This window comes from Sceloporus occidentalis, unplaced genomic scaffold (assembly GCF_023333645.1).
Source record: "Sceloporus occidentalis isolate IW3139 unplaced genomic scaffold, rSceOcc1.0.p SCAF_2, whole genome shotgun sequence".
NCBI lineage: Eukaryota > Metazoa > Chordata > Lepidosauria > Squamata > Phrynosomatidae > Sceloporus > Sceloporus occidentalis.
In genome coordinates this window covers 245,674,542-245,690,575 of record NW_028316982.1, presented here as the reverse complement: position 1 = coordinate 245,690,575, position 16,034 = coordinate 245,674,542, and the positions used below count along the sequence as shown (strand labels likewise).

At 39.1% G+C, this 16,034-nt stretch overlaps 1 protein-coding gene across 2 annotated transcripts in view; it reads right to left on the bottom strand.

Moving 5' to 3' along the window:
• LOC149319923 (phospholipid-transporting ATPase IB-like) overlaps positions 1-16,034 on the bottom strand; it is a 498,345-nt gene that overhangs the window by 337,726 nt on the left and 144,585 nt on the right. For both annotated transcript variants that reach the window (XM_089512598.1, XM_089512599.1), the window contains exons 19-21: positions 13,348-13,397; positions 4,187-4,256; positions 1,722-1,806 (exon numbers count right to left, since the gene is read on the bottom strand). In XM_089512598.1, the coding sequence (XP_089368724.1) occupies positions 1,722-1,806; positions 4,187-4,256; positions 13,348-13,397 (205 nt within the window). The remainder of the gene's footprint in view (positions 1-1,721; positions 1,807-4,186; positions 4,257-13,347; positions 13,398-16,034) is intronic.

Genomic DNA, 16,034 nt, shown 5'->3' with positions numbered 1-16,034 from the left:
TCTTGGATGAGAGCCAAAATTACTACAATCACTCCAGTTTTTATCTCACTAAATGTGGACCCCCTTCATATTATACAGTTACAGCAGTATGATTCCATTTTAACTGACATGGCAGCACCCTACGGAAACCTGAGATTTGCAGTTTAGGGATGAATATTTAAAATTGTCACTCAGAGAGCTCTACAGCCTCACCAAACTACAATCCCCATGATTCTATAAGATAAAGCCATGACAGTTAGAAGTGGAATCATAGTGCTATAATTGGGTACTCTGAAAGGACCTCCCAGAACAAAAACTTTGAAAGCCTCCATAGAATTTTTTCAATTTTAGATATAAATTACTTATTTGAGTACAATGTATTTTAATATTAAATTGTAAGTAACAAACCATGACATGAGGTAGGTGAATGTTCAACAGCAAATGGTGTAATGCTCACTGTTTCTGTTTAAGAGACACACATGTAATTTGCACTGATGTTGACAAGGGTTAACCATGCACAATAACCTGAAGAACAGTTCCCTTTGGAATATGAAAAACATGATTTTACAGGGCCAATGACAGAACTCAGCATATATTAAAAGTAATGATTTCTCTTCTGGCACAAGTCAACCAGAAAGAAAGGAGAGAATTTGCCATATAAAAGAGAAAGACTGTATTATTGAGGATGTGGGAGTTCTCAGAACAAAGTGTGTTATATGTGTGTGTGCGTGTGAGGGAATTTTTCAAGCATCGGAAGAAATAAGGTTCTTCCTGCAATATGGAACCATAAAAATTATTACATAAAAGAAGCATTGTCCACTCCCCAGATTGCTCTACCTTAGTAATGTCCCCATTACCAGTGAAATAAGATATTGCAATATTTGATTTCATACACCAAACTCAGGATCTGAATAAAGAGAACCCAATGGGAGTGTGGGCTGTAGGATACAGTTACTTTTTCAATTTTCTAAACATTTACGATATTGCTACCATACATTTCTCCTTTTCCTGTCCTCTCAATTCTATTCACTAATCCCAATGTTCATGATCTAATTTTGCTTTCTTCTGTACCCGAAGTTTTATTCACCGAGAATGATAACACCAAGTCACTAGTATGCCACTTCTATTGCACTATTTCCCATTCTAAAAGAAAAACTTGATATAGGTGCAATCAACCAGTCAATGTGCTCCACATTAAATCATCTTCTGCTTCACAGTTCTACCAAAAAGACCAAAACCTAGAAATATTAATTTTTATACTACAGATGCCATAATATCCAAGCCAGCGTAGTCACTGGCCATGATGGCTGTGGGATTCTGAATTGCAGTTCCATAAAAAGTAAGCTTCCATACTCCTAACAAGGCCATAATTCAGACTTACTCCACTATCACTAAGGCATATTACTGCTAGCTTGAGTATTATGGTTTGGATTCTGTGCCAACACCTCTCTTGTTTAGTAAGAGATTACAAGGGAGACAAAGAGGGTATGAGAGGTAGAACTGCTTTTCTGTTGCTCCACGGTCATATCTGGTCACAATGGTTTTGTAACACTACATAACCTGTGCGCTCAGAGACCATAGTGGACTGACCACATGCATTCTGGGCATGCACTCATTCCATATTCAAAAGGGAGGGTGTGCGGAAGAACCCATCTTCATTTTAAATTTAATTGTTGAATTCCGTCTCTCGTCTTATTTTGATGCACAAATTTATGTTCGATACTACTGCAGTGAATGTTTACCTTCAGTTGCAAAATATTCAAGATGGCATAATGTTGGCTCCATGTACTGGGAATCTTTGGACAGTCTCTCAAAAATGACATTGTCCTGCCAGCAAGGAAGTACATAAATAAGAAGCATATACAAAAATGCATTTCATAAATATTTATTTAATACATACATATCCTGCCTATTCAGGATGCTCAGGTTAGCCTGAATCCAAAACATCTCTATGAGCCACAAGGGAAACAGCTTTAATCTTTGCAGAAGACACAAGATTTTTAACCTGTTTTTTAATATTTAAAGCCCTACATGGCTCAGGCCCAAGTTACTTGTGGGAGCGCTTCTCTCTACATAATCCATTCCGCACTCTCAGAACATCTGGAAAGTTCTTACTAGAATATTATAATACCAGGTTAATGACAACTTCACATAAGGCATTCACTGCCGTGGCCCCAAGATTATGGAATGACCTACCGGAAGAGATCCGTCTCATTACTACCTCAGAGGCCTTTAAGAAGGCACTCAAAACGGATCTCTTCCGATGGGCTTCTCCACTGAATTCCATATAAAAAGGTTATGACGACTGCTCTTCCTTGACTCTGATTGTTGGCTAATGGACGAATTGTAATTTTTAGAGAACAAATAGGAATTCATGGTAAATTCAGTGTTAGTATTTTATTGTTGTATTGACTGTAAATTGTACTAAGTGTCTTTTAAGGTTGTAATCCCGCCTCAATCCGTGGGAGAGGCGGGAGGTATAAATAAACTATATTATTATTAATAATAATATTTTAATTGCATTTATTTTTATTTGCATAGCCTTCTTGAATGCCACTTCTCTGCACAAAGGCATGATACAGATTAAATCCATCCAACCATCCTCAAATACAACAAATACCTGTATGTACAGCTGAACACCCAGAAAACAAAACAACAAACAAACAAAACACCCTCCAAGAATTTGCCTGCTGGAAGGAATATGAGTGGTTGGCATTGAGGGTTTTTTTTAGAATCCTAGAATCAAAGTAAGAAGAGAAAAGGGCCACCCAGTCCAAACTCCTGCCATGCAGGAATACACAATCAAAACACCCCTGAAAGATGGCCATCCAGCCTCTGTTTAAAAATCTCCAAAGAAGGAGATCCCACCACACTCTGAGGCAGCATTTTACACTGTTGAACAGCTCTTACTGGTCTGTGTCCTAGGACCTTATCGCACACACATTCTGGGGATGGAAGGAGGATGCTCGTGTGCTCGCGCGTGCTGCAGAAAATGTTCCGTCAGCAAAAAATCACGCCCGTCAGGACTGGACGCGAATGGGTGCGCGCCGGGGGACGGAACAGGGCCTCTTGGAGGACGCATTCGTGTGTGATAAACTCTGTTTTCTGCAGCATGCGCGCGCACACGAGCGTCCTCCTTCCGTCCCCAGAACGTTTAAAATTGTGTGTGCGATAAGGTCCCACGTCTCTGGAGCAGCAGAAAACAGGCTTGTTCCATCTTCAATATGACATCCTTTCAAATATTTAAACATGGCTATCATGCAACCTCTTAAGCTTCTCTTCCCCAGGCTAAACATACCCAGCTCCCTAAGCCATTCCTAGGGCATGGTTGCCAGACATTTCACCATTTTAGTCACCCTACTCTGGACACATTCCAGCATGTCAATATCCCTTTGAATTGTGGTCCCTAGAACTAGATACAGTATTACAGGTGAGGTCTGGCCAAAGCAGAATAGAATACTATTACTTCCGTCAAACTAATAAGTTATTGGTTTATATCCTGAGCACGGCAGAAGAAACTGGTGACATATCTCAAAATGCTCAAGAGATAGCTGGTTTATTGGTTTAAAAGCCCAACACATTTCAACCTATTTATATTCACAAGGACGCCTTCAGGGGTTATGTAACATCATAAAAGGAGAACACAGTTAATGTACCAATACATAATATAAAATTTCATGAAATATTATTGAACTGCATTACGTATTCATGACTTGTCCTTCTAGGATTTTATATACCCCTTAAAGAAGGTCTTAAGAATATACACTGGTTGAATACACTGGGCTTTTCAACCAATAAAATAATCCTGTTTTGAGCATCTTGAAATATGTCTCTAGTTCCTTCTGCAGATTTTATTGGCTACTCCACCATTTTGGCTTTCTTTCTAGAATTTGAGCACACCACCTCAATCCAGAAAGCAGGGTCCATCTTATTTTATCCACCCGTACTTTGTTAATGAAATATAAATTTGACCCTTAGAAGCTGAACATCTTTAATGGCACAAACCACCTAAGGCAGACCCACTGACAGCTATGGCACTTGCTTTAGTTGTGAACAAGCCCCACCCATTTCAGTGGGTCTACTAGAGGGAGGGCTAATGTTGGATTTAGCCCAGTATTACTCACAGCAGCTGATACTTATGCAACCGAACATACTAAAACTACCAATGTTATGATCCATTTCTAGTTAATAAAAATAGAAAACTTACAGCTCCTTTGCAGTACAAACGTAGCTTCCCTGCTGGAGTCCGGACGATCACAGACATTCTCTTTCTGTTACTGAGAGTGGGTGAAAAGGCCTTCATTGTAATATTAAATTGTTGTCCTGTTATTATTTAACAAAGAAATCCTGAACAGTGGTGGAAGTGATTGTGGACTAGCTATGCTGGTTGTTGCTCACAATTATTCCTGTAACCCTTGGGTTGCTGCTCATAGCCACTGTTGTTCTAGGCCTTTTAAGCATGACTGTCTGTCCTTTTATTTAGTGTACAGTCTGTTATGAGACAAAGAGGTTTATCACACTATACTCTTAATGAGCTATGATTCTCAGGCACAGAACTTCTCTGCCTGAGAATTCTAAATACCCCTCCTTAAAACTGCCAATCCCAGAATGCAGCAGAAGGCAGCTAGAGGAGTCACACTGGAATCATAGCTCGTTAAGAGTATAGTGTGATAAACATAAAAAATAACAGGGAGAAAATAACAAAGTATCCAAATGCTATGTATCCCTAAGTACCATGTACTACAAACAATAAAGACATTATAAAGACTTTGGATGCTTTCTTATACTTCCCCTGTTGTTGTTTTTTTACTACTGTTTGTGAAACCCTCCTGGTATAGTGTTCAGTCTGTTCAGAGAGCCAGTGTAGTGAGGTGGTTTGAGCATGAGACTCCAACTCTGGAGATCAGGGTTTGATTCCTGCACAAGCATAAAAACCCACTAGGTGACCTTGGGCAAGTCACAGTCTCTCAGCCTCCAAATATGACAATGGCAAACCCCCTCTGAGGAAATTTGCCAAGAAAACTCTACGATAGGTTTGTCTTAGGGACACCATAAGTTATAAATGATTTGGAGGCACACAACAACAACAACAACAACAACAACAACAACAACAGGCTGTTATTTGAAGTCTATGCTAATTAGCCTGGGAGATGGAAGGGGACTGGAGCGTTGGACAGGCACTGGAGCAAGAAAAGATGGTACTATGAATTCCTAGAGGAATGTTCTTGACTAGGGTGGGTAGAGAATACATGTTAAATACACTGAAGGCACTAGATCCTGTCTATTCATTTAGGAAAAGAGGGTGGGCAGACAGATGTAAGGAAATGTTGACTTGAAGGACATGCAGGTTAAACACATAAAGGAGATAAATAAATGGGACTGCAGTGTTGCATTAATGGGACAATGGATGCAACAAGATAAAGCATAAAGGCCATTAGACCTTCTATAAAACCTGCCATCTTTCTAGTACATGCAGAAAGGATAGAAGTCAAATATCTATTGCTTATATATAAGACACTTCCCTACAGAAAGATGCACAGGCTAACTGTAGCAATATTTTTACATCAGATATATGATGATAAATCTGATGCCCATTCACACTACATAATCAAAGTCTTATTATTCCATTTCAACTCCCATTGTTCCATGGAGTTTGTAGTTTGGCGAAACCTGAGTGCTCTGGCTGAGAATTCCAAAGGCCACCAAGAGCCAGCGTTTAAGTGTTGGACTGTTACTGAGCAGACCAGGGTTTGACTCTCAGCTCGGCCATGAAACCCACTGGGTGACCTTGGGTGTGTCTCACGCTCTCAGCCTTAGAGAAGGCAATGGCCAACCTCCTCTGAATGAATCATGCCACAAAAACCCCGTAATAGGGTCACTTTAGGGTCAGCATAAGTTGGAAATGACTTGAAAGCACACCACCATAATCAAACTGCCAGTCCCAGGATCCTTTATAATGGAACTATGGCAGTTAAAGTGGAATAATAGCACTAAAATTCTGTAGTGTGAGTGGGCCCTGGTCCGTCTTTCTGTAATTGGTGACATCAACAGTTGTTTTTTGCATGAATTGTTCAGTGAATTCTATGTTATTTTTCATTCGTTGTTGGAACTGTATGTATTTCAGATTTTGAAAAATCTAATAAAATATTATTTTTATCAAAAAGAACAGAATTACTAAATATCCCCTGAGGCTGTTCCAGATGGAGCCTTGTTTGTCTGTTACAGCAAACACACACACACACGTCTGCTGGCATCTTAAAAACAAGCAGATTTATCATGGCATAAGTTTTCAAAGATTTCATCAGATGTAGCATTATCACCAGCCAGCAGATTTTATATACAGCACACACAATACACAAATGCAATTGAATGTACAGAGAAGTAGCAAGAGATGGATTCAAAAGGAACCCTATTCTGAGAAAACAACACTCTGTGTATAAAACAGGGACATGATTTCTTCAGACTCTCTCTTGGAATATCAATTCTTGGTGCTAATTCCCATAACAATACAGGATACCATATAAATGCAGCTGCTGAAATTGACTATATCCCCAAATGGCTTACGTCACAATAAATGTATTAGCCTTCAAGATGTCATAAAATATGTATCCATGTGTTTTATACTTATGAGGTTAGGGGATGGGAACACAGAGTCCGCGGTATTAAGTTAAGTTATTACTTAAGTAGATTTTTGTAGTGATTTCCCAACTCACTAGATTCCCCAATTAACGCTGAAGTTAAAAATACACTTTAGTCAAAAATACACTTTCAGTCATCTGAAATCAGTAGGATGGGTGCCTCTATTTCTCCAATACATTCAAGGAAAGAGGAAGACTTGATGTTTCAGGACACAAAATACTAGAACTTAGAAATTCTATCCTATGGCTCTGGTGTTAGGCAAGCTAAACAGTGTGATTTCTTTGGGATGACGGCAACGGGGAGGAAGGAAAAGTTAAATGAAGTAAAAGAGCTCCATCTGTGTATCAGTAGACCACCTAGGTTCAAGAATGGACCAAAAAAAAAAAAAGGTGAAGGGGGAGAAGAAGTGAGATGAAGCAAGAAACCAAAGACCCCAAACAGCCAAACCCCTTTCAGAATTTCAGGCCCCTTAGGCCTGAAAGGCTGTCTCTCCTCTTACACAATAGTTTGTATGGAAGAAAAGTATTTGGAGTCTCTGAGAGTTGTGGGTGCATTGTGACTTTCTTCAATAACTTACCCTCCCCTATTGATTGTGGTTGTGGTGGTTGTTAACTGCCCTGGATTTGGCCCCAACTCATGGCAACCCAGTGGATGAGACATCCACAAGCTCCCTTATCTTCCACTGCTCTGCTTAAGTCTTGCAAGATTCATGCCCGTTACGTCCCTAACTGAGTCTAACCATCTGGTGTGCAGTCTTCTTGTCTTTCCAGTGTCTTCCACCTTTTCTAGCATTATTGTCTTTCCTAATTAGTCATGCCTTCTCATTATGTGGCCAAAGTATGACAGCCTCAGTTTTATCATCTTGGCTTTCAGAGAGAGTTCTGGCTTGATTTGTTCTAGGGCCCATTTGACTGTATTCTGTTGATTGTATTACAGATGAATATCTATTTTAAATTGTTGTATAATATAAATCTTGTATATTATTGTATGTAATGAGTAATTAATGTTATTGTATGTGGTACAATTAATTTGATTGTAATCTTAGCTATACAGCATTATGTACTTGCATAATTAAAATTCACAGTTTTCCCACAAACACAACTTCCATTTCTTTCTCTCTTGACTTTTTATTTTCTTTTTGTCCCCCCCTCCTCCTCTTAACCACCAATTTTTAATTATACAGCTAAACTGAGATAAGTGCAGAAAAGAGTGGGCTTGTTATATACCTGTGTTTAAAATGGAAGATGTGACAGACTGAATTGAGATCCCTGGCTCTTGCATGTAAAACATGTAAAAAACTGATCTTCGCACATCATACTTCTTGACTAGGAATGGGAAAGCAAAAAGGGTGCAATGATTCAGTTTTTCAGACAAATATTTTGCATATGCTTAGGAACTTATAATAATTTCATATTTAGAATTCCTTCTTTTTCAATCACTGATCAATCTTTATAGCTATGCACTTAGTGCTGTAAATGCAATGGATCAGTGCCCTCTAAGTGAAACAAACCATTCCCTATTAACCTTAAACAAACAAGGTATTTAAACAGTGAGTGAAATGTACCTGTTAATGAGGATTGCCAGGGGGGGGGGGGAGGATGCAGATGAGTGACAAACTTAATTGAGTTTGTAAGCTGAGATTCCATGTTTTGGAACAGCCTTTCCCAACCTGATAGTTCCCAGATATAGTGGACTCCCACTATTCCCAATGAACAATTAGACTTTGTAGTCTAGGTGGACAAAATAAATATCCAGATTCAGGTATTCAGGTCACTTTGAAAGGACAAAAACGAGCACTTCTTAAGGAGCCAATAATAAATAGTGCCTATATGCTATTATCTGTAAATGCCTGATCCAAGGTGTTGGTCCTGACAAAGCCCTAAATTGATTAGACTCAAGCTATCTGAAGGACTGCTTCTTCCCATATGACCCTGCCCAAAATCTCATTATTCAATCACCACATGAGGTTAGGCTGGTGGCTACCTGTGACAGGACTTTCTCTGTAGCACACCCTGACTATTGAATGCCTTCCCAAGGGAGGTCAGCCTGGTTCTGTCCCTTCGGAGTTTCCAATGGACAGTGAAGACAATGTTATTTTGCATGTCCTTTCGATCTTAAAAGTAGAGGTGCCTTCTTCGGCTGTTTTTTAAAACCGTTTGGGAAGAGATTGTTTTAAAGAGAAATTTGGAGTATTTTAATTGACTTTTAGCTATCTTGGATCCCAGGAAAACAGCAGGGGGAAATCAGTCAATCAAGAAACAAATAAATAAATAGTTATTAATTTAATGTTTTCAAAATGTTTTTACCCATTGTGCACTGCCTTGGGGCCCTGTTAGACTGAGGGGTGACAAATAAAATCCATAATTAAATAAATCCCATCCCACTTTCCTACACAGATGTCCTCAATGAATGCTAAGATAACCACTTAAATAATTTCAACTATTAGTGTTTATAGTAATAAATTAATTTTGCAATTTCCAATAGTTAATATTAACCAAATTGATTCTCAGACTTTCAGACCTAACATTTCAAATACTGTTTATGGTTGTGCATTAATTCCCCAATTATTAATGCTGACCTCACTAGGGCTTACTTAGAATCATAGAATTGTGGAGTTGGAAGAAGCCATAAGGCCTAACCAGTCCCAACTCCCTTCCATTCAGTAATACACAATCAAAACACTTCTGACAGATGGCCATCCAAAAAGGAATCGTAGAATCATAGAATCATAGAGTTGGAAGACACCACAAGGGCCATCCAGTCCAACCCCCTGCCATGAAGGAAATCCAAATCAAAGCATCCCCGACAGATGGCCATCCAGCCTCCGTTTGAAGACCTCCAAGGAAGGAGACTCCACTACACTCCGAGGAAGTGTGTTCCACTGTCGAACAGCCCTTACTGTCAGGAAGTTCCTCCTAATGTTGAGGTGGAATCTCTTTTTCTGCAGCTTGCATCCATTGCTACGGGTCCTAGTCTCTTGAGTAGCAGAAAACAAGCTTGCTCCCTCCTCAATATGACATCCCTTCAAATATTTAAGGAGACTCCACCACTCTCTAATTCAACTTATTCCACTGTTGAACAACTTTTACTGTCAAGAAATTTGTGAAGTCGAAGGCTTTCACAGCCAGCATGCATAGTTTTCATAGGTTTTTCGGGCTATGGGGCCATGTGCCTGATGTTTTGTCTGCATCTGTGGCTGGCATCTTCAGAGAGTGATGGCACAGAAGTGTGTGGGGTATATATACTGTGTGACCTTTGGTTGGGCGGAAGTGATTTACATGTTAATCTGTGTTGTTGTTGTTGGTCTGCTGCACATTCAGTGCAGCTGTAGACAAGTTTACATAGGGACCACCAAACACAGCATTCATACACAAATCAGGGAACATGAGAGACACTGCAGAATGGGGCCAGCCAGAAAAAGTAGCAGAACACGTTATAAACCAGCCTGGGCAAAAAAATGCTATTCGAAAACACTGAAATTCTAGACCATGCCAACAACTATCAGGTCAGAATACACAAGGAGGCTACTGAAATCCACAAACACCTGGACAACTTCAACCAGAAAGAATAAACTCTGAAAGTAAACAAAGTTTGGCTACCAGTCCTGAAAAACACCAAAATCAAGACTCAACACATGCAAATGAACAGCACCGAGGGTTAAGTGGTTTCCCTGCAGACAATGGATTGCTAATTAAATAGACACACATATCTTCCCACCCTGAGGCCTTGCCATTCAAAAACAGAAAAACACACAGATTAACATGTAAATCACTTCCTCCCAATCAAGGGATACACCACACACTACCATGCCAGCATTCTCTAAAAATGCCCGCCACAGATGCTGGTGAAATATCAGGAATAAATTCTTCCAGAACACAGCCACATAGCAAGGAAAACCCACAAAAAACTGTGTCAGGAAGTTCTTCCTAATGTTTAGGTGGAATCTCTTTGCTTGTAGTTTGAATCCATTACTCTGGGGATACATAAGAAAGAAATATACTGACTTTTCCAAAGACATTTGATTAAGCTTTAGGTTATTCCCTGACCTCAAATGACAAAATGCATTTTTGGTGGGGCTTTCTTTAAGTTCAGAGTTGTTCTTAAGAGTAGGGAAAGTTAGGTAGTCATCTCTGGCAGCAAATTTCTCTTCTCATGGATGGGCAGCAAACTGTCTGTTATTTAATTGATCGTTATTATTGTATTTTTACTGGCAGGAAATGGGGAAAGGGGATTGTGAAACTGTATGCCTCAAACACAAAAATAAATTGAGTGCCCTAGGCCACTTTGACTTTGGGTGAAGAGCATTTGCTGCTAGCAAAATGTCTCAGAATCATAGAATCGTAGAGGTGGAAGAGACCACAAGGGCCATCCAGTCCAACCCCCTTAGGCCAGCCTGCCTAGGATTGCAGTGTAAACAGAATGACTACCCCTTCAATTTCACATATGTTTCATGAAGCTGAAGCACAGAAGATCACATTAAGTAAGTGATAGGGAAAGTCTAACAAAATGGCAAGGTGAAGACAAAACTAACGATGAATAATATATAAGAGGTCTAAACAGCCTGGAAGAAATTATGTCAGCAATGTATGCCAGAGCCTTTGAGAAATACAAATCCCTAATGGTAGAAACTTGAACAGCCCTTCTAATCTTCTCTGCTACAGTATATAAATGAAGATCATGTCATTATTTTGAAATTAATGAACTTCTTCTCTCATAAGGCCCCCACCAATAATGCATTTTGACAGTGACTTCATTTGAGGTCAGGGAATGACCTAACGCTCAGTCAAATGTCTTTGGAAAAGTTAGTACATTTCATTCTGATGTGTTCCCAGAAAAAACGGTATAAGATAGTTAAAAATGCTTCAAGTGAAAAATTTAGTAGTAGAATTAAAGGAGAGAAATAAGTTGTCTTAGCATCAAGATGGTGTTTTCTAGTATTGAGCTTTTGTTGGGTTTTTTATTGGAGGACTAGTTCCTACTTGGCCATGGAAACCCACTAGGTGACCTTGGGCAAGTCACAATTTCTCAGTTTCAGGGAAAGGCAAGGGCAACTCCCCTTTGAACAAACTTGTGTGCCTTCAAGTCATTTCTGACTAACGTAGACTGCAATGCAACCCTGCCATAGGGTTTTCTTGGCAGGTTTCTCCAAAGCGGGTTTGCCATTGTTATCCTCTGAGAATGAGAATGTGTCTTGCCCAAAGTCACTTTTGGGGTTTCCAGGGTGCAGCAGGGATTTGAACCCTGATTCTCCAGAGTAGTAATCCAACACTCAAAGCCACAACACCATGCTGGTTTTCTTAGTGTTGCCATAAGTTGGAAATAACTTGAAGTCACACAACAACAACAAACAACAACAACAAATTATATATACCAAGGTTTCTCTATCATGTGATCAATAGTTCAAATGTAATGTGGTCTTTTGAAAAGAAAGAATAGATGAGGACACTCAAGCAATGATGAGCAGTGAACACTGGATAATATAGGTTCCATTCTGCATCTGGGATATGATTAAACTCATATGACAACGGCAAATATATGAATATAATTAAATCATACTGCAATACCAGTAATTTCAGCAGCTCATACAAATTTAGAAATATTTGAAGGGAGGGGGCTGAGCAATTGGTTTAATAGTCCAAAGCCATCTAGAAACACATAGATGGGACAGGCTGTTTCTAAACCATTATTAGACAATGGCTAGGAGCCTAAATCTGCTTCCATTGCTGGAAGCATTCCCTGTGTTTTGCTCACGACATGCTACTGCCAGTGGAAGAGACAAGTGACTTTCACCAATTCTCCCTTTCCTTTGGAAGGCAGACTTTTGTGTTCTATGATGTCTGTTCTGTAAGGCCAGGGGATCCTCTAGAATGGAAGAGGAAGCCTGCAGGAAATTGGAGGAATGGTAGGAAATTAATTTCCTGTTTCCAGGAAATCCAGTGTAGTATAGTGCACCCTTGCTATCCACAGGGGATCCATTCCAGACCCCCCCCCCCCACGGATAGTAAAAAAATGTGGGACCTTATGTCCTATTCTTCTCAATGGACACACGCTCCTGCTTGCTGCGCCACATGTGCACATACCCATTCAAAAAGCCACGGTTTGCCATCTGCAGAAGCTTAAACCGTGGATGGCAAGCCCATGCTTGGCATAGGCGCACTGTAGTTCAACACTCAAACCACTACAGCACACTGGCTCTCTTAGGGTTGCCCTAAGTCAGAAATGACTTAAAGGCATGCAACAACAACAAAAGTATATACTATGATTTCTCTTTCACAGGATTCTTTCTACTGAATCCTTTTACAGGAACCAGTAGAGATAACTCTACTAGATCCTGTGAAAGGAACGAAACCTTTTCATGCAAGAATTGAAGCTACTATAATGTCCCAAGTTCAGGGTGACCAAGCATCCTCCTTTTCTGAGGCATGTCCTACATTCAACGTTCTGTCCAGGAAGAATGTTCTCCATTTTCATTATGAAAAGAAGTATGAATTTACATTTGTATTTTGTTTTTAGCTTTTATTTTGTAATGTCCTACAATTTTCTTGACATTTTGCCATGCCTTGTCCTCCTTTGTGATTATAACATCTGGTCACCCAGCCCAAATTAAGTTAACACGATCTTTCAACCCAACTGCCTAAAATGTGCTTTGGGGCATTTCTAGGAGAATGGTGTTTTCCCTCCTCTGATTGCTTTCTCTCAGATACCAAAATCGTTCCAAAAGACAATTACCTGGAAAATTCCAACACATTAAGGATCTCAAATGACTCTTCTTTTCCTAGCTGCAAAGATATGAGATAAGATAAATTAAAGACAAATTAGAAAAAAGTGCAGAAAAATTAGAGACAAACTAGACTACAGAGAGAAGTACTGTCTAACAAAAGCACCAGTGTCAACCCCACTTTAAAATATGTGAGGACAGCTCCCTCTGCTGACTAAAATAGTGCACTTCTTAACATTGCTAATAATATGGCAATGTGAATAGCATGAATTTAATGTTCATCCTTCAGTAAAATTGTTTATTTGTTTATTTATTTTATATTCCACCTTTCTCCCAGTACAGAATCCAAGGTGGTTTACAACATAGATTAAGAGTTGTAGCTAAAACCAATCACAATAGTAAAAAATAATAATAAAAATAACAACTGAATAAAATATCATTAAAAAGAACATAGAAGTAAAGATATCTTTAAAGTATTTAAAGCAGAACATTTTTCCAAATTTATGTTTTTAAATGGATTGTTGTTTAATGCTTTTAAAAAATTGTATCCCACATGGAAGAAAAGTGGGATAAAAATAAAGTAAAATACAATAATAAAAGATAAAAAATATAGCATCTTTTTTTTACAAAAATCATTTCTGCACCAATCATTTGGCTAATGGCCAAATGCTTGTCTGAATAAAAATTATTACTCTGAAGGTACTTCCTATAAAAACTCCATTTTAAAGCATTACAAGATTCCCATTCAGAGTTATAGATAGTTCATCTCAATTCCAGCAGATTAAAATTTATGAAGAATTGTATGACTAAATCTCACCTCTTCTCATCATGGAGGCTACAATAACCACTTTGGCACATTGGGCCAAATTTTGGGACTTTCTATTCCCTTATCCTTTCAAGTTTTCTATTATCATTCATGCCTGATGAAGAGTCCCACCACACTTGAAAGCTCAATCTGCTTTTGTCATTGTTTGTTTATCCTTTCAGTCGAAATTGTTAATTTGTGAATTTATTTTATTTTCCACCTTTCTCTCAGTACAACTCTAATCAACAGATCGGATGAACAACTGCAATCAGTTTCATGAAATTATACAAGCCATGTTTCTCTGACCATCTGAATCACAAGACATTTCTCATCTCTAACCTGGGATTAACTGGCTGTTGTGGAAGCCATCTTTCACAACCATGCCACACAAGAAGCTTCACCTTTGAATTTGGAGCCAAAAAGTAGCTGAAAATGAGTCCTGGAGGTGATTGCAAGTGTCTCTTTGCTTTTCACTTCCAGAGTTTCAGTGTGGATCATGGGAAGTGTGAGGAGCAAAAACACCTCTCCAGGTGACTTTTAGTGTGTTTGGGGGTGTTTTGCTGAGAGGCAAAAGCAGAGTTGGGAGTCACATGGAGCTCCCAGGCTTTACTTTTTCCCACCCCTGATCAGTATTTTCTACATCAGGAGTAGAGAACTGTATATGGGTTGGGTACTGGAACCCACATTTCATAACCCTCTGCAGGCAAGATGAAACCTCCTGACACCATTGTATCCCTCTGGTCAGAAAACGAGGTGGTGCTCTTTCCCTACCTGGGCTCTTCCAAGCTACAAATGAATCCTTATCAATGTGCAATCACACACAATTCTTCCTTTGGTCTGGGATTGAAAACAGTATACATGCAATTCTCAGTAACTAGAGATAACTGGCTAATTCCCCTTCCTGGGGTAAATCTGTGGCCATAAGTACTAAAAGGCACTATCTGTAATTCTAAATAATATGGTTATACAGTCCAGAAATATAGCTGATCTATTTAATTGCCCACAAAACTTGTCTTGATGCCTTTTGGTTTAAGTAGTGTTTTACTGTTTATGTTTTTGTTACATTTCTACTTATGCTGCCAATTAATCAATTGATTTCATACCTGAAGTTCTGTTTAATGTTATTTATTATTCATGGTCAGCTTTTCTAGTTTGATAATGTCCACTTAATATATCACATTGTTTTCAATTGCTGTCAATGCTTCTTAGTACTTTTCCTTTGTTGTTAGTTTTGTCTGCTGCTCCTCTATGTTTTTCACAGTGGATTTCAACCCTCCACAAACTGGATAAGGACCATGGAACAAGAAGTTAACTCCTGCTAACTCTATACTACCTGGTTTTAGCTCTCCAAACTTTCAGTAACTTTCTAGTTCTATGTGGAAATGCCAGACACTGGACATGGGATTTTTGGCATGCAATGCATATGTCCTACCACTAAGTAAACATGCATCTGAGGAAGTAATCTCAAGCCTATGAAAGCTTGTGAGACCAACTTCTTTCTTTCAGTTAGTCTCAAAAGTGCTACAAGATCCCTTTGCCCTACCACTAAGTTACAGCCCTTTACTAATAAGTCAGTTCTAAAGATACCATGAGAAGCTGAATCCAAGGTTTCCTGTTTATAAGACAGTTGCTTTAGGCACTATACAAGGCAAGCCTTTGCTGCAGTGTACTTACCTATGCTGTTGCTTATTTATTTGTTTAAAATATTTCTAGGATATTCTATAACAGAGTACTTGTGAGAGAGGCATACAAGTATGGCCAGAGTCCAGCATTGGAATTATGCTTGCACAGCTCACATGAGCAGCATGGGAAGCTGTACATTTTCCATGATTGCAAAGGGATCTTGAAGCACCTTTGAAACCGAAAGAAAAAAAAGTTTGTAGCATAAGCTTT